The 22,790-nt window shown below is 37.5% G+C and overlaps 1 protein-coding gene across 6 annotated transcripts in view; it reads right to left on the bottom strand.

Annotated features, from left to right (window-relative positions):
- The window catches only part of grb10b (growth factor receptor-bound protein 10b), a 115,224-nt gene that overhangs the window by 2,867 nt on the left and 89,567 nt on the right, over positions 1-22,790 (bottom strand). For 4 of the 6 annotated variants that reach the window (XM_033999981.3, XM_033999984.3, XM_059022289.1 and 1 more), the window contains 11 exons: positions 14,076-14,232; positions 12,030-12,145; positions 11,276-11,350; positions 8,634-8,771; positions 7,665-7,775; positions 5,368-5,466; positions 4,463-4,540; positions 3,645-3,761; positions 1,733-1,799; positions 1,250-1,337; positions 1,065-1,158 (listed from right to left, as the gene is read on the bottom strand). In XM_033999981.3, the coding sequence (XP_033855872.1) occupies positions 1,065-1,158; positions 1,250-1,337; positions 1,733-1,799; positions 3,645-3,761; positions 4,463-4,540; positions 5,368-5,466; positions 7,665-7,775; positions 8,634-8,771; positions 11,276-11,350; positions 12,030-12,145; positions 14,076-14,232 (1,140 nt within the window). Of the gene's footprint in view, positions 1-1,064; positions 1,159-1,249; positions 1,338-1,732; positions 1,800-3,644; positions 3,762-4,462; positions 4,541-5,367; positions 5,467-7,664; positions 7,776-8,633; positions 8,772-11,275; positions 11,351-12,029; positions 12,146-14,075; positions 14,233-14,798; positions 15,064-22,790 lie in introns of those variants that run through there. The other 2 variants (XM_034920474.2, XM_059022288.1) reach the window with 2 other exon arrangements.

Below are 22,790 nucleotides of genomic sequence, written 5' to 3'. Positions count from 1 at the left end.
TATAGTGATATAGACCCCTGGCCATCTGTGTTTATTTCATTATTCTCTTTTCCAGCATTTTTGTTCTCCCTGCATAGATCACGAGGCTCTCCATGCGGCCTTACAGTGTCAGCCGAGTCTGACCTCTTTCGATTAGACGACTAAGCCAGGGAGACCTTGCTTCGTCCTCTATCCTTCCTTAGTTTCCCCTTGGGGGAAGTTCCTCGCTTCCCGGCCTTGGAGGTCGATTGGTTCGGCCTCAGCTCAATGAGGGCGGTTCTCCAAGTAGTCAAGGGATAACCTCTACTCTGTTGCTAAAGTCACAAGCACTTTGTCTATTCTAGAAGCCCCTTTATGCAGGCCTGGCTCCTGCCTCATGAATATCGCTTTACTCAAATACTGAAGAAGCTGCCTCTTCTTTTCTGTTTCATTCTTTGCTTGTTTGGTATTTTCCATTTCGCAAAATAATTTGCTCAAAGACCGAAACAACCTTTAATTTCGTTCTTTGATAATTTATAAATGCTCAAAATCGTGAATGGTTATTTTTGACGGTGACTGACCAAACCCTGACTGAGTGTGACATATATAATCAATAACCCATGACAGGGTGTTTGGTAAGACCTATCTTACTGCACTCCTGAGTGGTTGAAGGCACTCAACCTAGGACCTTGTGCCTCAACGCACCCAGGCGTGTGGTAATATGTCTTACCACACACACTGTCGTGGGCTATTGCTTGCATAACAAATACTAGTATTACTATTGTTTACAAAAGGCAGGAAATTCACTACAAAAAAAGCCTTAACATTGTTTAGTGGAACTTTTGCTTGTTAAAGTGTAAAAATTGAAGTTCACTTAAATTGTCATTTGTGTAAGTCATTTTGTGACTTGTGGCTTCAAGCTTAAAGTTTAAAACCATAACAATGTTTTAACAAAGTTTTTTTTAAATGAATACAAGTGGTGGACTAACAGTGAGTAAATTGATTTATAAAAGCACAATATGGTGCCATGAAAAACAAGCAGAGATCCAGTACAAATGCAGATTACTTCAGCAGGAGGCAAACTAATATTATGTAAAAATACTTACAGGTAAGATCTGGAAATGTTTAATTTTCTGATGATGGCACAGAGTAAGTACAAATGCTTTTGGATTGCTTTGACTGTCCCTTAAAAGGAAAATCCTAAAAAAAAAACACAACATGTCAGAAATCACATCAGGTAAGTTTTATTTTTTTTGTTTCAGATATTAAAAATTGAGATTTTTGTTCTTACCCATCAACTAGCCCTTGTTGTATGATCATTCTATGAGAGTCTTCTCGAGCGATCCTCCCATGAAACCACGGCTGTGTTCTGTGAATGACTAAGGATGTATGCATCTTATTAAAACACTGTATATATTTGAAGTTTACCTCAAATTATAACAATATCAGGCACACAATAGGTTTAACAATCTTAGATATTTCCAACTCAAGTTCCAGGTTAAAGTGACAAAAAGGAGATGCACTTAGGCCTGATATTCCAACTGCAGGCTGTTGTAAAATGAAGACTAGTTAAGACCTGGACTTATTCATGTCAGTTCCATCAAGAACATCCTTTATAAATCAAATTGCAATCCTTGCCTTATGATCATTACAAATGTAAAATCTTGTGAAGCTGAGGAATGCAAACTAGTTTCCCATTTCCTTTAGTAGTGCAGGTGGAGCCAAAAAGTCATAGCCTCACATAACCTTGGAAGACAATATAATGTAAAACTACCTGAGTTTAGTGCGTTGGGATGTAGGGGGCTTGGGCTTCCAAGGACATTCATACGCTGACTTCGTTTCTGAGGAAGAGACAAAATAATTATGACAGTGATGGAGTTCTCATTACATTACAGATCAACTCTGTTAAAAAAAAAATAAAATAATCACATGTGTATGGTCCCGCCACAGGTGTCATTACTACAGTAAAGTTACACATACTAACTTATATAATAAGCCTTCAGGTTACTAGATAGAAAAAGTATTACCTTAATTAAACATTAAATCCAGAACTAGTGGCTCAAACAGAATACATAATCATTGTAGCTCTGAAAAACAAAGCATGCAGTAGCTGTGTCATGAACAATGCCCCAGGTTAAAACATGGGTCTGGGGTGATTGTTCTGTGTGTACAGAGTGACACTTGCCTATGCAGACAAGTATCGAGTCACTGCCTTAAAGAAATTTGAAGTTGTTAGGTATTAATTAAATAGAATAAACATGTTATTAAAAATCTTCATAAAATGCAGTCCCTTGCTTTCCCTTTGTTTGGACAATTACTGAGTATCAAATCATTGTGATGAAACTAACAAACGCATTTTAATTTTATAAGTGATTATTTGTCTTACTTTCTTTTGTCCTTTTGATACAATATATATTTTCTCACTTAACTTAGAAATGCGTAATCTCTGCATGGGATTGTAGTCCTTCGCGAAGGCATTAGAAACTCGACAGAACTACATATCCCAGTTCCAGAGCAGTAGCTCAAGTTAGGTTTAGCGAACGGTCACGTTTAAATGATGAATCAGTTGCATTTGTTAGTTTTGCAACATGTTTTTATTGGTACGGCATTACAAATGTCAGAGCTTCCAATTGGCACTGAAAAGTGGAGGTTAATTTGCCATTGATTGATACTCAATTGTAAAAGTGAGGGATGGGCAGCTTTTCTTGGTTTGAAATCAACACATTTGTGCATTTTGATTTAATACCTGCTGATAAACACTTCTTAAAAGGCAATTACCAGAAGACAACGTGCATTTATTTTATCCTTGAACGGCACGTTATTGGGCATGTTCCCTTCTTTTGCAGAACAAATATGATTTTTCTGAACAATATCCCGATTCTGCTTCAAACGTGGCAATCTACACATAAGTGAGAAGTTGCACGCAGAGGCAGTATTTGTGAACCACTTTCAATACAAGCCAGCTGAAATGTATTAATTTGCCAGATAGAGCTGGATGAAAGGCAATGTATTTCAATTAGTTTCATCCATCAGTTGACTCAAAGGGTAGGTGAAGCTTTCAACCTTTTCCATACCATGACTGCTTTGATTTAATAAATATGACAGTAACACACTCGCCACAGCTACTAAATCAGAGTGAACAAAGTAGATCCCCATAAGCTACAGACCTCTCCAGGTCACCCTCCGATAAAGTCCGCTAAAAAAGAGTCTGTAACAGTGTTTATCACAATAGGAGTTCTCTTGAGATACGTAAAAATGTAACTGGCATATGTACACGTGTACAACAACTGCACTAAGTCATAATTTACAAGGAAAATAACTTGAGCCTAAAATAAATAAAATAAAATTGGTTTAGTAGGTTTGATTGAAAGTCTGCTTTTTATTGCTACAGTGTTTCCACAAGATAAGCATGTTGCATGTTCACATGTCTCGAATCACAGATGCAAATTTTCAATATGCAGTATAAAAAAAAAAAAACACACTCCCACACTTTTGTTTCTATTATTCTCTTACATTTATAATGTTCAAAGAGTGTACAATATAAAACAAGTACCACATACTGAGAGGATGGTTTCCAGCAATGTTTTAGATCATGAATAAAAAAGCGATGATTCTTACCGGACTGGTAAGTTGGAATCAAGCCTCAATGAAGCTGTTGACAAGGTTAATACATTTGGTTCTCTTACCCGCCAGGCATGGCCCTCTTCCATGGCTGCACTTTGTGCTTCAACTGGGTTATCAATGACTCTTCCTATTCTTCCTGAGAAGTCCATGGCTACCAGAGAGTTTTCAGATATACTTCTCTACAAAGAAATGGCATACAAAACTATAAAACACTCAATACTGTAACAAAAACACACAAAAAAGAAAACTGCTACACAATAACTAAATGCTGCATCTCAACATTCGAGTTTGGAGTTTTTTTGTAATGCTCGTCCATCTTCTTGCACAGTGAATGGGAAAATTTACCAAATGAAAATAGACAAACATATGACAAGTAAACTTGTCGGTTAACCAGTGCAGCCTGAATTGAATGCATTAAAAAGCATTGCATACAGCCTTTTATAGAAATGTTAAACACAACTTCAAATCGTTCTGTCATTATCAGGTAAAACAGGGCTAGTAAAATGTCACTATGAGCGCAGTTTATTTACTCAGCTGCTCTAGGCAGTCAGTAATGAAAATACAAAGCAAACTGACATGTAGAATTACCATGGCATTTGTACTCTGCATTGAAGGTACTGAATGTAGTAAATTTAATTCTGCCATTTTGATTCCTGGAATCCAAATCAATTTTATTTTAGGCTTCTGTCACCTAATACATTTTTTCTAGTCAGAACATAAAAATGTTTAGAACCAAGATGTGGATTTGCAAAGGGCCAAAATGCTGGCGATCATGTCTTGCACACCTGCTAATCAATATCTGCTAAAGCACAGCCTAACTGTAATAGCATGCTGCATTTCAGAATACACAATTTAAAATACGTTTGAAATAGATTCTCACCACTGGCGTTGAGAAGTGTGACAGTAAAGATTTTCTCTGTCGGGGGATTTTGTAGTTCTGATACAGCAACATTCCATACTGTGGATGAAAACAGGCTTTGGTTTAATATCAAACATTATATAAATACATGTAGGCAAATGACATTTGTTTTTGAAAGCCACCCCTTCAGAAGATAATATAAACTGTAATTTATATTCCAAAAGGGACAGAAACAGTCTCTAGTTCTAATAGTTCACAGAATGCAAAAAGTTATACTTTAAAAGGTTTAAATTCACCCTGTCCAAATTTTTTTGCAGAGCCTTCAGTTCATAATCTTTAGTAAATCATAATTTAAAGTACAATTAAGGGTTTAGTTAAATAATTCAGAGCTCAGTTGGAACAAAAACCAGAAGATACTGGGGTCCCGAGGCCCTGTCCTAGTGTAACCTGCTACAGTTAAACGAAGTGCAGTGGTGTATAAAAAGCTATACACACAAAACATAGCCTGCTAGATAGGAAGTAGTTAAATTGGTGACCAAGCCAAAGAAAAGCATATTTACAGAGAATAATCCAAACATGCCAAAACGGGGAAAAAAGTTGGACGCAAAAACAGTGCATTTAAATCCTTCAAAGAATCTGTATTCTACAAAATTTGGGCAGCGATAAACTATGTTGATGAAGAAATAAAATCTAGGATGATAAACCTTTTAAAACATAACACATGACACCCTTACACAGCCACAAAGTGAAGCCGCTCACAAGAATGAGCAGTGGATTCCTCAAGCAAGTGAGTACAGGCAACTTCATAGCTACATGCCTCTCTAAAGAGATAAGAGATAATGGGGAACCCACTAAGAACAACTGTGTTTCAATGAGGCATCCCAAGATTGCTATATAAACATGCTAGATATCAGGCTGTGTCCTACTTTGAAGAGTCGGAATGTTGTTATCCAGCAGGTCCTGCTCTGCTCATCTTCAGCACATAACAACCTCAGCTCTTTTGTTTCATTCCTTGCTTTGTTGGGCTGCAAGATAAACAATAATATAAAAAAAATAAAAAAAATTGGGTTTTAGTGTTGAATATGCAGAGAACAAAAGTTACTAGGTCTAATACTGCATTACTTCTAACATTATTTTTTTTCATTCACTCTGTCAGAAAATATGCCTAAATTCTAATGTGACCAGATTGTGACTATTGGGTTAAACGAAGGGTCTAATAAATACTACTGGCACAGATCGGATTTGGATTAGTTGATCAGTAGATCAACATCAGTGAACTAAATCCCTGGCTGGAAGGAACGGGTAATTTGATTATTGGTTGGTGCTTGGCACTGGTGTTACATTTATATTTAAAAAAAAACAAAAAAACAACAGTTAAACCAAATTTACATCTTTAAAAGAACTATTCCAACTGGGGTTTAGTAGTCTCAATCAAATTAGGATTAACAGGTTTGAATACAACCATTTTCTAGTGTACAATGCTAATGCAAAATGGCTGCAGGAAAGCAAAAGGGAGTTGTGCTTATAATCTTATAATTGAGTGTGTTGTTTTTTTTTTGTAAACCTATGCATTTTGCAACTGTGTAAATTACCCGACACTAATGTAAGTGTATACAGCACTGTGGTATGGCAGGAGCCCTGTGCATGAAGAGGGATTTTTGTGTAAATGTATATTGTAAATAGTGTGTTTTTATTGTAATTAATTAATGAAGTACCTGACGCTCCTGGGAGAGCCTGCCTGCTGTGTGTGATTACCAGGTGTGAAATCTAACCAGCAGGTAGGCATGTTCCAGCCTGGTGTCAGGTATAAAAAGGTTCAATTTATTCACCTCAGGGCTGATGCAAAACCAAAGCCAACTGGCCTAAAGAAGCTGACATTCGTTGACGTATGAGTGAGAGAGTGAGAGAGAGAGAGAGAGAGAGAGAGTGTGAGTGAGTGAGTGAGTGAGTGAGAGAGAGAGTGAGAGAGAGAGAGTGAGTGAGTGAGAGAGTGAGTGAGAGAGAGAGTGAGAGAAAGAGAAAGAGTGAGTGAGTGAGAGAGACCCAGGGTTGGATACCGAAGAGTGAGTAAGCAAGTCAGAACCGCCGACAGCCGGGCGAGTAGCCGGAGTTCGTTTATTATTGAACAGAGAAGATTAGTTCAGAGATTGTAGATCCCAAAGTTTTTGTACACTGTTGTATGTACTCCGTGCGCTGCCATTGCTGGTAGTGTCACATGAGCTGTTCAGTGTGTTGATATGTAAATAAATCCTGTTCACCTGCGAGACATATCAACTTCAACCTCCATCTTGATCACCTGCCTGTCACTCAGCAGCAAATGCACGCACCCACACGGCAGACGGCTACCTTGTCATTAATACCCTGTATCTTTCTAAACAAGGAATTTAGGGGAGCTCCCTAATAAAAGCTGAATCTCAAAACAATAACTGTGTGAATATAGTAATTGTTACAGCTGTGTATAATGGTAACACCACAGTCTGATACATGACGGACTACTGTACTTAGCGCACCTTAACCCTTTGCAGTCCATTTATTAAGTGCGCGTCAGGCGCATCAGGTCCAATTTATTTTCACATGCGCAGTTAATTTTAGACGCGCTGTTTAAAAGTTGTTTTTTTTTTCACAGTCAAACGGGTTTAAAAGGCCCTGCATATCAACAAAGCACTCACTAGGCGTCTCCAGCCCCGCCACACACTTTCATTCACTATCGCTTTCACATATGCTAAGAAATAAATAATAATAATAATAATAGTCGTACCTACCGATCAATCATCTCCTGATCACTCGTTTTATGACCAAACTCCTCAATAATGCAATCCAAGTTATTATTTTATTACTATAACATCTCAAAAAAGCTCTGCAAATGTCCGTGATAGTCTCTGTGCGCTGATGCAGTATCAGCCAGCTTGTTTCCTTATGACCACCCATATGGGATGCCAGGGGCAGGTATGACTATTCATGAGACGCGCCTTTATTTATTTATTTTTATTTATTTTATTGGCTTGTCTCGGCTCCTGTCGCTCCCACTCGGCCACTGAATGGTTTTCTCGGCTTTTTCCGGAGAAAAAACAACTAGAAACCCGTTTTTTGCGTTTTTTTGATGATGTTGGACAGGGTCCGACAATGGACCGGATAGGAATAATTGCAATGTCGGACCAGGTCCGACAATGGACTGCAAAGGGTTAAAACAGTAACAGTTACTGCTTCAATAAAGCGAACCTACCTTTATACAGAATCCAAAGTCTGTTGGTGCACTGTACAGCTTCTTGCTGGTAATAACTGAGAAGATGTTACTGTCTTCAAGATCAGCTAGTAACTGCAAATGCCTAGGCTCCTGTATGACATGAAAACTCAAATCAGAACAAAACATTTTGCAAAAATGCAGAACATTAAAAGCACTAGTGACTGGGTGCTAGTTTCTTTAAGTAAAGCAGAGTTCGATTTCTATCTTTCCACATAGCAGATACTCCACAGCAATGGCTCCTCTGCACTAAAATGCTACTATGGTCTCACAGAAAGCGTAGTTCAAACATGCAATGCCTTCTTGGCAGGTTAATTTCCAATCAAACCTTAATATGATGACTGCTCAATGGCCTGTCAAATATTGGTTTATTTAGAAGTTATTTAGCATGGTTAATTTATTTACATGGTGATTCATCCATGGCCAGGTGCTCCTTCTATACAGTACTGGTTTGACTAAGTAAATGCTCAACACCAAAATCAGACTATACTTAAGGCTGTATTCTTTTCAAAACAGCATTTCACAGTCTAAAAATAGTAGGTATTTCAAGATATTTCACGATTGAACCTAATATTTATTAAAGCAGAAAAAATAGTGTTATCACATTCTAAATTGATAATTCTCTAGAGTTATTATACAGCAAATATTTAGTTCCTAAATATTGAAATGCTTACCTGAAAAACAGTAAATGCTAAATTGTAGAATATTTCATTTATGGTCATCTTTTAAAAAGACATTCTATTTTCACCATCAATGTAAACTATCAAATAAAATGTAAAAAAAATAAGACATGTCCCCTTGTACTGGACAGAGCGATCTTTAGCAGAAATATTCCCGTTCTTTGATGCAGCTGGTGTCTTTTTCTTTGAAGACATGTTTAAGACATTGTGCAGCTCTATGCTGTGTGTTACTGCCTGCATTTCTTAATTATTAAAAAACTACTAAACTTACCTTAGAGTTTCCTTTTGTAGAGCAATACAGCCCTGACCTTCTTAAAAACACATATTGCTTCTTCCAGGATTTCCTTCCCAATTCTTTGACGTGCAAGAAACCCTGAATTTCAGGACAACTGCTGGAGTTTAAGAAGTTCTGGGGAAAAACAATGAAAAATACCTTGTAAGGAGAGGGGGAGGTGGGTGAGGGGTCTTAGGCCTAGGTATTGTGGCTGGACAGTAAACCATCCCCACATTGACTGCCACCATTTTACTGGCAATGCTGAAGAGTTTTCCCAGTTTTAATTAAGTTTCAGAGTATAGTTACAATCCGATGCTGTCTGATCTAGTAGATCTGTAAAATTCAAGATGAACAAATCATAGAGATACATCAAATAGAGTTGCACTGGCGCAGAGGCTTTCAAGTTTGGTAATTATATTGACAAGCTCCTGTGCTTGGAAGTCCAAATGTAGGCTATTACTATGTTAAACCCAACACAAACACACTTGGGTATGGATCACTAGATCAACAACAACAAAAATAAAACAATGCTACCAAAATGCTGGGTTAAATAAGGTTTCTATAACTGTATGAACCCAAAACTAGTTATGTGACAAGGGTAAGTTGAGATGCTAATAATAATAATAATAATAATACTAATAATAATACATTCGTGGGTTTCATGAACACACACTAAATCACGTTCAGCCCTAAAAATAACCTGCTTAATGTGAACTGCAGCTAATGTGAAAAGCGCTTAACATGGCTTAATGTGCTGAAATACAAAACAAATGCTTACAAACTTTGCAGATATCAAGCTTAACACTTCCCAATACTGTCCTAAAATAAATCGTACTTTTGTAATTAAACTGCGCGGATAAAACCGAGGAAAGTCATTAATTGTGATATCCAATGTTCTGGATTTATTTAATTTGGCGCATAATAAACAACTTAAATTTGCACATTATATGCTTTTCACATTATGAGCAGTTCACATTAACCACTTCAACACCATGACGTACGCACGTACGTCAATTGAAAACCCACTTACAGTACCATGCCGTACCTGCGTACGTCAAGTTTCCCATTCTATTCTATGATCGTTTTTTTCAGTCTAACGTTTCAGGTTTCATTCTCTAAAGCAGTGCTAGTACTGAGGAATGTGCAATGAAAGTTGGGGGAGGGTCAGGTGACATTTTTATCCAATTGCATGTCATGTAGCGATTCCAATCTAACTGTGGGCGTTTAGAAGGCTGAGATATATTGCAGGAAGCCATTCAGCTTTTATAAGTATATATATAGTGTTTTAGATTATTATTTTTTTGATTTATTATTACTTTTACTTGTTTAGTTATAGTTTATATAGTTTTTAAAAAAAGCTAAACATGGCAACGTACGTGGTCTTTCTATAATGAGCAACGGGAGTGAAGTTGGTTCGGAGGATTGATACCAGCGACAGTGATGCTGACTTATCACTCAGCGATGATGATGAAGAGGATGTGGAGTCAAGAACAATACAAACTGTACGAACAGAAGAGCATGCAGCTACTTTACAGGTAAGCCAGCTGCAAACGGGAAGCTGTTTGGTTTGAAATGGCAGTGCTGTGACGAAATACTATCAAAACGCAGCACTGGGTACAGGCAATGCGGCAGCCAGATCCATCACAATGCCTGCGCAAAGTAGCTGTGTACAAGCATTTGTGACTATCCCTCCAACACAAGCGAAGCAGAGACCGTAAAAAAGGTACAGGGTCTGCTACGAAAATTAAACCAAAAGACAAAAGAAAAAAAGTGCAGTGGTTGCGAAGGCAATCCTGGGTTCTGTTGTATTGAACATTTCAATAAATGGCACAGAGCAAGTCGATACTGGCACACATTTTGATGTTGTTTTTATTTGATAATTACTGTTTACTGATTATTATTGTTATTAGCAGCGTTTTTGTTTTCATTGTTAAAAAAAAAAACAAAAAAAAACGTTTTTATCTCTATACTGAATATGGGTATGTAGTACAAAGCAGCATAAAGGGTTAATGAAAAACACTGTTTAAGTCATTTATTTGTGTTTTATTCATCATATATGTTAACATTTTATAGCAATTACAAGTTTGAAAACATTATTATTATTTTCAAAATCTGGTACCTGGGAAGGGGTTTCATTTTTACATCTGGAGTTGAAGTGGTTAAGCAGGTTATTTTAGGGGTTAACTATTATGTTAATGAAAACCACAACTTATTTTAGGATACTATTGGGAAGTGTTATGCCTGATATTCGTAAAGTTTGTAAGCATTTGTTTTCCATTTAAGCACATTAACCGTTTTAGGATGTCCCCATAAGCACACATATTGGTGTTTAATAGGTGAATTATGCGACCCACCACCCAATGCCCCACCTGTTAAGTGGCCTTGACCAAAACTTTGAAAACCCCTGGTCTATAACATATCTGACCAGGCTACTTCCTGCCAAATTAATACTCAGAAGTTGAGCTGTGGAGTGTAAATTGTCTTGCTGTATATCATGATGCAGTGTCAACATTTATATATATATATATATATATATATATATATATATATATATATATATATATATATATATAAACTAACCTCTGATAGAATCACCGAATCACCAGTAATTAATAATTACAATTAAAACATCTTCATACCTGTAAGAGCTGTGACGGTGGAATACTGCCGTTGGTTTCCTGGCACCATGCTACTATCTGCTCTGGGAAAAAGTTCTGTTTAAATAAAAAAATAAAAAAATGACATTGAAAGGAACTGTTTCACCTTGATACCTCGTGATTATTAAATGCGGATGCTCTTTTTACAAGCTACACTCAGTCATTTAACAAGTTTCCTCAGTTTGTAGGATAATCTGAAGGTTTCAGGGGTGTTTTTATCAGGGTTTATTTCTTAAAACCTAAAATCAGAAACAACTATTTCAAATCACACCCCTAATGTACACCTGTTTAATTCTGCTAAAAGTAACTATTTGAAACCTGTGGTTTTATTTCTCTCAAATGTTAACTTATACACAATTACTTGATCATATGATTATAAAATATGCTTTCAGTCCTAAAAATTGGTGTTATGAAAAATATTCCCCAACAGCTATTCATTTTCAGATGGACACCAGAACATTATGCGTTAGACAGTGGTTACTTTTGCTGCCAACAATGTTTTTCAAGCTTTACAAAAATTAGGTATTGTACTGGCAGAAAGTGGTCGATTACCATTTTAATTGGTCTACGCACAGGTTCAAATAGGTCTCTGTAACATGAGAAGAAACCTTGCAATTCACAGCAATGACATAATTAAAACCAGAAAGAACTGGTTCTTAAGGATTACGTTTGCATTGTTTAAGATCCTCCCCTTCCTCCTCTCCCTATAATTTTTGGGCAAAATGTAAAAACTCACCGCAGGATTTTTAAAAAATTCATATTTGGCATAGTTCTTTCTGAACACAAATTTGCTCTCACTTGCCATTGTAGACTGGACATGAACTACATGCTCATGGTCTTCCAAACTTCTGTCTAGCAATAAAGGAAACAAGAAAAAGAAAACATATTAGAAAAGAAAAGAAACAAACAAACAAACAAACATGTTCGGGTGTGCTTTTTAATGAGAAAAAGCATCAAGGGTTTTATCCTGGACAGAGGAAAATTTGAGACTAAAGCCAACAGATTAGTTTTATAATTACTTTTGATCTTTAACAGTTTTATTGACTCAGGCAATCTCTCAAACAACCTGCCCAAAATGTTGTTAATTTCAAGTTCATTTACAGTTGTTAACGTCTGTGTTTCTATGTCTGTGTACGAATGACACATCCACTAAATACCTGGTTTGTCTACCTCATAAGGAACATTATTTAAAACGAGAACAGGCGCTCTTTGAAAAACTGCTGTCATTACCCAATAGTCAATTTATTTCAGGTCAAGCCCGGGCACACACCAACAAACTAAAATGCTAACAGGGATTGTAATAGCAAACCAGCTGAATTCTGTAGTCTGATTTCAATTTTACAATAAGCAATAACAAACACTCTTGACAGTGAGATTTTTATATCAGTTCACCCTTCCACAAGTTGATGCACATAATTGAAATTAAGACTTCAGGCAATATTGAATGAGGCCAACTTTAGGAAAATAATGAAACATCTGCAGTAAGTAATGCATAATAAAGTGCTCTAATGTTTGTTTTATTCGATCACTGCTTTCACATGGGAGCGTATCATTCCATCAAACTGTAATACAAGATGGTAATTTGTTTTTTAAACAAATGATGCACATTCAATTTCAAACAAAACCTAAAGAAAAGTTATTTTAAAAAGATATTACCACTGATCAGTCAGAATTAAAATACACTTAACCTTATTTAAAAAAAAAAAAAAAAGTTTTACTAGAAAACACTTTGTTGATATTTGGTCCAACTTATTTGAAAGGCGACCCCAGCACTACAACAATATTACATGCTTCACTTTTGTCTCGTATAGCTACAAATATTTCGACTGATTTGAGGATAGCTTACTGAAATAAATCTGCATTTTTCTAAGACCTATTTTGTAGGCCATGAAGCCCATCTGGGGAAGTTCCACAAATAAATCGTCAAAAAAAAACGTAAATTTGTTGAGTCATTCTTACATAATTCCCTCTATTTTTGCATGAATTTGTATGTTCCGAAGTCACCAAGTGCACTGACAAGTGATCCAAACATCCCCCGTGCACCGATCCTGCATTAACACTACATGTATCATGACTAACATTGGAAAATTTGGATAGGCTGATTTTTTCCTTTTTTTTTTTTTTGTTTAATCTTGCAGTGATTAAAGCTAGTGGTTCTTCATGCAACAGGATGTTAGCACTGCATTTACTCGCCCTAAGGTAACTATTACCACTGAATTTATCAGCGAGTGGCATGCTAATGCGTTCCATAAGATGATCAAAATTAGTAAGCACAAGTGTCTTAATTGATTGCTTGGGATTAACCGTTAATTCTGAAAGACAAGGTACTGCCAACTAGCCTGGTCTTTCAACAATACTTCCAGAACAAACCATTAAAAACAAGTTTTGAAGTATAAAATAGACAACTAATAAGCATTTTACATTATACTGAGAGAGAGAGAGAGAGAGAGAGAGAGAGCAATGAGTGTACTGCTTCCTATTTCTTTAAGTACAACAGGTAGAGCTTAGAACCCCATGACAAGTCAGTCAGCTGTTCCCAACTGACATATTTTATTGGCCTGTATGCTGCTGTACAGGCTTAAATGTGTCTTAAAAGGTGCATGGTTAACTTTCAAACTAAATAGTGACCTTATTTATCCCTTTTTCAAGGCTGTCCAAATGACTACCTTACAGCTTTCTCACAGCAACAGGAAAAGGATCCTGCGGCATCTACAGGATAATTAAAGTGCCTGAAGTTACCCAGTGTCTTGGCAAACAATAAGCACACATCCATGTCACTTACCTAGCCCAAGATGAGGGTGGTATTCGACAAGTGACCAACTGTTGTCATCCACACAATGGCTTTTGTACACCAGCAGCTGGCAGAGGTCTCGGGCCGTCATGTCTGCTGGAATCTCCACTACTTTGCTAGAGCCGTCTTCGCTACAAATTTTAATAATCTGCAAGAGACAAATAGACATAACTGTATCGCAGCGGCCGTCATTACACAACACAAATAACAGTAACATCTGGAACTATGCAACACAGTCCTTGATGTAACAGCACACTTCCATTTGTAAAATATTAATGTCTTTATTTCATTTGATCCAGTTATGACTATGTCAAAGACTTAATTTATCAGATGAAACGTCTGTATGGTTCAGCAAATTCTCCCATATTAACCTCAGATTTCACTTCAGACCTCTCCTCAAGAGTCATGTTTCAAGTTCAAACAACAAACCCTGTATTGGGAACCCAGATACAACAAACACTATTTAAAAAATAAATGAATGAATAAATAAAATAAATAAATAAATGACTACAACCATAAACTCTTGCAGCGCAGACCTTCTCCCCTACAACACAACATTCCCTTCATGTTTCAATGTAAATGCAATTTAAAATGAGGCCATGGATTTTTATTTTATAATTACTATTTATTGAACAAGCTCCCTCTCGCTCTCCTATAAAAAGGCAGGTCTCTCAATGTTAAGAGCGAAGATATTTTAAATGTGGAAAATCTTACCTCTACGGCCTGTAATAGGCAGCAGTCTGGAGAACACGATGGCATTTTAAAATTAAGCTTGCCTCTAGAGAGCTTGTTCTCTGCTGCTTTCGAAACACTTGCTAGAAAAAAAAAAGCCACAGCACGACCGTTCTACAGTGTCAATGGATTACTGTACTGTACCTGTCACGCAGTCCCTGCTCTGCCTAACATTACTGCAGAGCAGAGCAAGCAGATGGCACGGTTTCTAGAAAGGCAGACAACTTCCAGTGATCTACTCACAAAGGGTTACAAGCAGAGGCTTTTAGGTAGTGAATCAAACCACACTCCTCTAACCAATCATTTGGCTTGCTTGGGCTGATGTAATCACCCTCCCCCACCCCCCACCACACACATCCAACTTTTTCTGGCTTCAGCAGAGCTCCAATGTATTTTAATGGTCAAGCCCAAAGAGAAGTTTTTTTTTTTGTTTTTTTTTTATATAATTTGAAGTATTCTTTCAGCTACACACATCATACTAGTTTCTTGTTGAATAAATCCAAGCTCTTCAGAGAGAGAGAGAGAGAGAGAGAGAGAGAGACACACACAGCCTTTTCCTCCAGCTTCTAAATTCTCTGCCAAAGAAAAAAAAAAAAAACCCTCCTCTCACGTCTGGCCTCGCCTTATTATAGCTGACATCAAATGGACACAACGAAGCTCTTGAACTTCTGCATTGCCTTCCTCTGAGCTCTTCTTTCAAAACCAACATCCTCTCCCTGAGAATTCAGCACCTTCTGGTTCAGCCCTTTTTTTTGTAGTCTAGCAAGTATGCAATGTTGGATTTAATAGGGACATACCCCACCCATTTACATAGCACACTTCCATTCTGACTTTTAAAAGAGAACTGATGTCTGAATGGTCAACAGACAGCTTCTGCTAACTTCTGTCTGCAAATCCCCTCTCTCACTCCCCCCCCCCCTTCTCTAATAATCAGCATCTAAAAAAAAAAACAAAGCCTTGGCAGGGAGGGGTTAATGCTTAATCTATCTAAAATAACTCAAGTCTGTGTGTATTCAGGAAACTGCTCCATCTGACAGAAGGGATGATCTAACAAACTGCTCGCAGAGAAAGGCAGCCCTGTTGCTATAGCCGACTAAAAGGTATGTATCCTATATAGTGTTACAGCTGCGAACCGGCATCCACTGCGGCCGCCTCCTTCTTCGTCTCACTTTCACAGAGCGACAAGAAAACCTAGCTCTTGAGAAAATCTGGATTGAGGGAATATATGACAATATTGGGAAGTCACTGGCATAGTTTATTTCCTATTTTTTTCCCTTTATTATTTTCTATCTACAACCACAACTAAGAATACAAGCTACCTGTTTTGCTGCAAAAAAATAAATAAAATCCACATATTAACATGATGAAGAGATACAGTATAATATGCATAGTATATTTTAAAAAGTATTCAGTGTTTCTTTACACAATGTATGGCCCGAAAGTACTATATATCTTCTGCTAAACTGGTTCCAAACTCCAGTCCTCAGAACCTCAAAACAGTTCAAGTTTTTGCTTCAACCATGGATGCATTGCTTTCCAGTGCACACAAAAGAGCACACACAGACTCAGTTGTTAGTCTGTCTATGGGAAATACTCGATGTGCATCATCAGAGTACAATGCACGTTTTCAAACGTGTGACATTGTTGGGTCAGAAGTTTAAGATCTTTGACTATGATGTCTTTTTTTCTTGTCTGAGCCCTGTGAGCTCACTCAGAGTGCTTTGCTGACCTTTCTTGATTCCGATAACTGTTAACTGCAACAAGTATGGGTTTGACGATACACCAAGGTCACGATACGATACACAAGCTACGCTATGATTCGTATCACGATACTTATTAAAAACTCATCTCTGCTTGAGGGAATTGAAAATATTTCAGATCTATACACAGATTCAGTGGAAAATCAATTATATGTATTTACCACTAAGTAGTATAGCACTTGTTTGAGTTTAAAGACAAAGCAGTATGCCAGCTAGAGTTTGTGGGGTATCAGATTTAACTTAATTAATCAAATCTGCTTACCACATTTCTGAGAAAGGAAAAAAATACTAAGCAATGTGTTTGATAACACTATGTAACACAATTTTTGTTCCTGGGTAGTGAGTGTTATTTCCTAATTGCTTATGCCTCAAAAGTATAGAAAATGGCTATTATTCCCCACAAACTTTGCTTTTGTGACCAGGACAGTGATATTTTGAAATTTACCTATTTCCAATGAGAAAACGGGCGAATTTGTGTCTCTTCGTTCACATAAAGTCAGAAAAAAACAACATATGAATCCAAATTAACATGTATTTATACTAAAGTAATACAAAAATGACTACAAAAGATTTAGAAGTGAGTAGTTTTTCGAGATTTACGATTATACTGTAAATCACTTTCACGAATCAGCCCCCAAATGTAGTTTCCCATCATGTTCTCGTTATACTGTCCTTGGTAGCGGCGTTCAAAGTCCAGTATATCCTGGTGGAAGCGCTCGCCTTGTTCCTCCGAGTACGCTCCCATGTTCTCCTTGAATTTATCAAGATGAGCATCAAGGATATGGACTTTGAGGGACATCCTACAGCCCATTGTGCCGTAGTTCTTCACCAGAGTCTCAACCAGCTCCACATAGTTTTCGGCCTTGTGATTGCCCAGGAAGCCCCGAACCACTGCGACAAAGCTGTTCCAAGCCGCTTTCTCCTTACTAGTGAGCTTCTTGGGGAATTCATTGCACTCCAGGATCTTCTTTATCTGTGGACCGACGAAGACACCGGCTTTGACCTTTGCCTCAGACAGCTTAGGGAAGAAGTCTTGAAGGTACTTGAAGGCTGACGACTCCTTATCTAGAGCTCTGACAAATTGTTTCATAAGGCCCAATTTGATGTGCAGTGGTGGCATCAGCACCTTCCGGGGGTCCACCAGTGGCTCCTACTTGACGTTGTTCCTCCCCACAGAGAACTCGTTCCGCTGTGGCCAGTCCCGCCTGTGGTAGTGCGCCTTGGTGTCCCTGCTGTCCCAAAGGCAAAGATAGCAGGGAAACTTGGTAAAACTGCCTTGGAGACCCATCAGGAATGCCACCATTCTGAAGTCTCCTATGACCTTGATGCCATCTCAGAAAAATGCAGATATGTATCCACTTAGGCAGCTGGAACTAAACTGAACTGGTGGGCTTAAGGCCCCTGTATTTATACTACTATTTATATTACTGGAAAGTGATAGAGAGTTCCAGGTCCTGGTCACAAAAGCAAAGTTTGTGGGGAATAATAGCCATTTTCTATACTTTTGAGGCATAAGCAATTAGGAAATAACACTTACTACCCAGGAACCAAAAAAAAAATAAAAAATTGTTACACGGTGTAACTATTAAAAGTACAAAGTTTGTTCATGTGTTTCTTTAGAAAAATCTAAATATCAAGTCTTTCAGCATATCAAGTTTTTTTAAATGTACATCAGTGTTTTTGATTGCATCATACTTAAACTTTAACTCAATAGATTATTAGAAGACTTATTATTACCATACATTTTATCACTAAGTATGTGTATTTTTCAAGTTAAGGTTGAGTATATAATTTTATTTTGTATACTTTTCTATACTGTGCTGTTTTTAAATGTGGTTAAAAATAACTTATTAAAAAGTTTATTAAAAATTATTAGATTTAAAATTAAGGAGGAAGTCATTTTCATCAGGATTAACACATTTCTTTAAAGAAAGAAACATTCAACCAAATCAAAGTTTAAGGATCATTCAAGCAAATAAAAACATTAGGGCACACTGAAATGTGAACAAATATAAAATAAAACTCGTAAGAAATGTAAAAATGCAGTATGTTTTGTCATCTATAATAAATAGCTTTAATGGAAACGCACGTTCTTCCACAAAAAAAAAAGTCAAGCCAGATACACTTCAAAATTCTTATAGCCTATCCTATATATATATATACACACACATACACACACATACATATATATATACATATACACACACCGGATTATGATAAAGAAACATTAAAAGGAGAATACATTAAAACTGGTAAAAACAAAAAAGAAAAAACATATAGCTAACATATCTATTTATATGAAAAAAATGCTCACTCACGAAAGGATACAAACAAATATATAGCATTTGAAATAAAAAACTAGTAACTTTAGTAACATTAGCCATAGCAGCGGGTTTTTAAAGACACTGCTCGCTTCCCGATTCCTCTTTGTCCACAATAAACAAGGCAGGCTGTCTCCACCTCCTTTACACTCCCATAATCGCAGCTGTCTCAGCTCCCATTTGGCAGGCAGCGTTTCAGCAGCGTTCTAAAGAAGCCTTTAGTACAGTGGCAGTATTCCCTGCTTGCTAACAATGGAATACAGATTAAAAACAACTTTCCTCTACTCCCTCTTAAATTCTGGAAGCGTCTGGCCGGCTCATTGCACAATGGGATATGTCTAGGATCAAGTGGAGTTTACATTCAGACAACCAAGACCTTTTCTTTCATGATTTACAGTTTAATAAATGTGGCATATTAGCTACTCATTTCAAGCTTGTATCGCGATACACGAAGGTGTATCGTATTGTGTTGTAAAGTATCGCCATGCATCGATACATAATGAATCGTCTCACCCTTAGCAACAAGTCAGTGGCGGTGTTTACATGCAAGTTTTAATCGCGCTACTATAGTGCATTCATGATGTGTCACGTGCAAATGACGCATGATTGTGCTCGTTCCAAAAGTGCACGGCAAAAAAAGTGTGCGACTTAAGTGTCATTACACTTTGGTAAAGCACGGTAAAGTGCGCGCTAATTGGCCTAATTAGTCCCATAGCAACAAACTCCGCAGTCGTGCAAAATACTTAACGATAGACTTTCATGAAATAACATGATACCTCCTGCACCGGTTAATGGGTGACCGGCCAGTGGCAGTGGCATCGGACCATTTTCTGGAATCCTCATCCTCCCAGACGTCCTGTGAAATACCAGCCCCATCAATACAATATGGTAATTGCGCCAGCCATCATTTACTTTTCTAAACTAAAATATGCTACCTCTGTTTTACATCCTAAGAATAATTTCTGAAAAATAATAACATACTGCATATACGCACACTTAGCCTCAGCCACGCGTAAAAGGGCTTTATCTCCCCAACCACCGTAGCTAGAGCGTCCAAACCAACTTTAATGTGAAGACCAATTGCGAATTGTTTCACAACCTCTCCTTTACATGTGAATCAAACAAATAAATTGTGAAAAACAATAACATATCGCATTATACGCACTCACCCTACCTGACACGCGTAAAATGGCTTTATCTCCTCAACCACAGCAGCTACAGCGCTCAAACCAACTTTAATTTAAAGGATGCCAAATGTGAATTGTTTCACAGTCTGTGTTTTACCTGTGAAGCCGAAGAATAATTTGTGAATACAATATCATAATTGCATATACACACCACCGTCCCAGCGTCAATTAAAAGTGCTTGATATCCCCAATCACAACAGCTAGCATTTTCAAAACAACTTTAAATTTAAATTTGTGAAAAAACAAATGGTTGGGGATATCAAGCCATTTTACGCATGTCGGGCTAAGTGTGTGCGCACATGCGATATGTTTTGTTTTTCACATATTCTTAGGATTCACATGTAAAACAAAAGCTGTGAAGCAATTCACAACTGTTCTTTAAATTAAAGTTGGTTTGAACTCTGTAGCTGCCGATCCAGGAGCATCATCTGATGCGCCTGGAGTACAGAAGGATGTACCGTCAGATTGCACGCACCGCTGCCAGGCAGGATCGGCAATACAGCCTGCCACCTCTTGGAAAGGCTGGACCACGCTGATCAACAGCACCAAGGTTGCGTTGCACGCCGAATTTCTGCGCATAATAACAAGAGAACTGCAGGTGCCGACACAATTTATAGAACAACTAATTCTAAACAATAATAGTAATAACTATTATTATTTTCTTCTTCTTGGCAGCATGAACCATTTTAACTGCAAGCCTTTTGCATTCTAGACAGATGGGGGGGGGGGGGGGGGGGGGGTAACCTTCTCTTCATCTCTGCCTATCTCTGCTTAAAGCCTCATGTAAACCCCTATGCATTATTTGAACGATATTCTTTATCGCGCAGCATTGCTTTTTCAGCGCGTTTGGTGATATTTAAATAAACCCTCCCATTATTTTATTATTAATGAGGTCGTTTGCATTTGGGCGACTAAATTCTCTCTCTAAAATAAACTCTCACGTAAAACATGGAAGCAGAACTGTCATGACCATAAAAGCGCAAGAGATCTGTTGTCACGCTTTTCCGTTTTTGCTTGTAAACTGCCCCAGTGTTATTTTGTTGGTTGGCTCAAAGTATTCACTTAAATACAAACAAGGTTTATGTTTAATAAACTTTATTAAGAGCATGAAAAATACAGAAGGCAGGCAATATTTACCTATAAATTTGGCGAGCCAGGCTGCAGTCCTTATTTCATTGTTTGTGCTCCAACAAAGAGCTCGAAATAATCCTGTTTTATACAGCACTTGAGGTTTATAGCTCTCATAACCGCTTCTTTCTTTCACCCAATAGTCCATATTGTTACGATTACATTGTTCTGTTTCAAATATTTATCACTTAAGCTGTCAACACAATTCTGGTTCACACCAGCATTAGATGCTGAACTGTAGCCAACCTCCCTGGGCGCGGCCGCAAGAGGAAAATCGACCCCAGATTGAACAGAAGGATAGTGCGAATGGTAGAAAAAGAACCAAGGATAACTGCCAAAGAGATACAAGCTGAACTCCAAGGTGAAGGTACGTCAGTTTCTGATCGCACCATCCGTCGCTTTTTGAGCGAAAGTGGCTTCCATGGAAGAAGTCCCAGGAGGACTCCACTTTTGAAAGAAACATAAAAAAGCCAGACTGGAATTTGCTAAAATGCATATTGGCAAGCCACAATCCTTCTGGGAGAATGTCCTTTGGACAGATGAGTCAAAACTGGAGCTTTTTGGCAAGTCACATCAGCTCTATGTTCACAGACAAAAAAATTAAGCTTTCAAAGAAAAGAACACCATACCTACAGTGAAACATGGAGGAGGCTCGGTTATGTTTTGGGGCTGCTTTGCTGCGCCTGGCACAGGGTGCCTTGAATCTGTGCAGGGCACAATGAAATCTCAAGACTATCAAGGCATTCTGGAGCAAAACGTACTGCCCAGTGTCAGAAAGCTCTGTCTCAGTCGCAGGTCATGGGTCCTCCAACAAGATAATGACCCAAAACACACAGCTAAAAGCACCCAAGAATGGATAAGAACAAAACATTGGACTATTCTGAAGTGGCCTTCTATGAGTCCTGATCTGAATCCTATCGAACATATATGGAAAGAGCTGAAACTTGCAGTCTGGAGAAGGCACCCATCAAACCTGAGACAGCTGGAGCAGTTTGCTCAGGAAGAGTGGACCAAACTACCTGTTAACAGGTGCAGAAGTCTCATTGAGAGCTACAGAAAACGTTTGATTGCAGTGATTGCCTCTAAAGGTTGTGCAACAAAATATTAGGTTAGCGGTCCCATCATTTTTGTCCATGCCATTTTCATTTGTTTTATTGTTTACAATATTATGTTGAATAAAAAATCAAAAGCAAAGTCTGATTTCTATTAAATATGGAATAAACAATGGTGGATGCCAAGTACTTTTGTCAGTTTCAAGTTATTTCAGAGAAAATTGTGCATTCTTCATTTTTTGTGGAGGGGTACCAACAAATTTGAGCACGTCTGTGTATGTATGTATGTATGTATGTATGTATGTATGTATGTATGTATGTATGTATGTATGTATGTATGTATGTATGTATGTATGTATATATATATATATATATATATATATATATATATATATATATATATATATGTATGTGTATATATGTGTGTATATATATATATATATATATATATATATATATATATATATATATATATATGTATATGTGTATGTATATATATATATATAAAAACCATGACAGGCCGTGC

This window comes from Acipenser ruthenus, chromosome 4 (genome assembly GCF_902713425.1).
Source record: "Acipenser ruthenus chromosome 4, fAciRut3.2 maternal haplotype, whole genome shotgun sequence".
NCBI classification, from domain to species: Eukaryota; Metazoa; Chordata; class Actinopteri; order Acipenseriformes; family Acipenseridae; genus Acipenser; species Acipenser ruthenus.
This window is presented reverse-complemented; position numbering and strand designations above follow the sequence as displayed.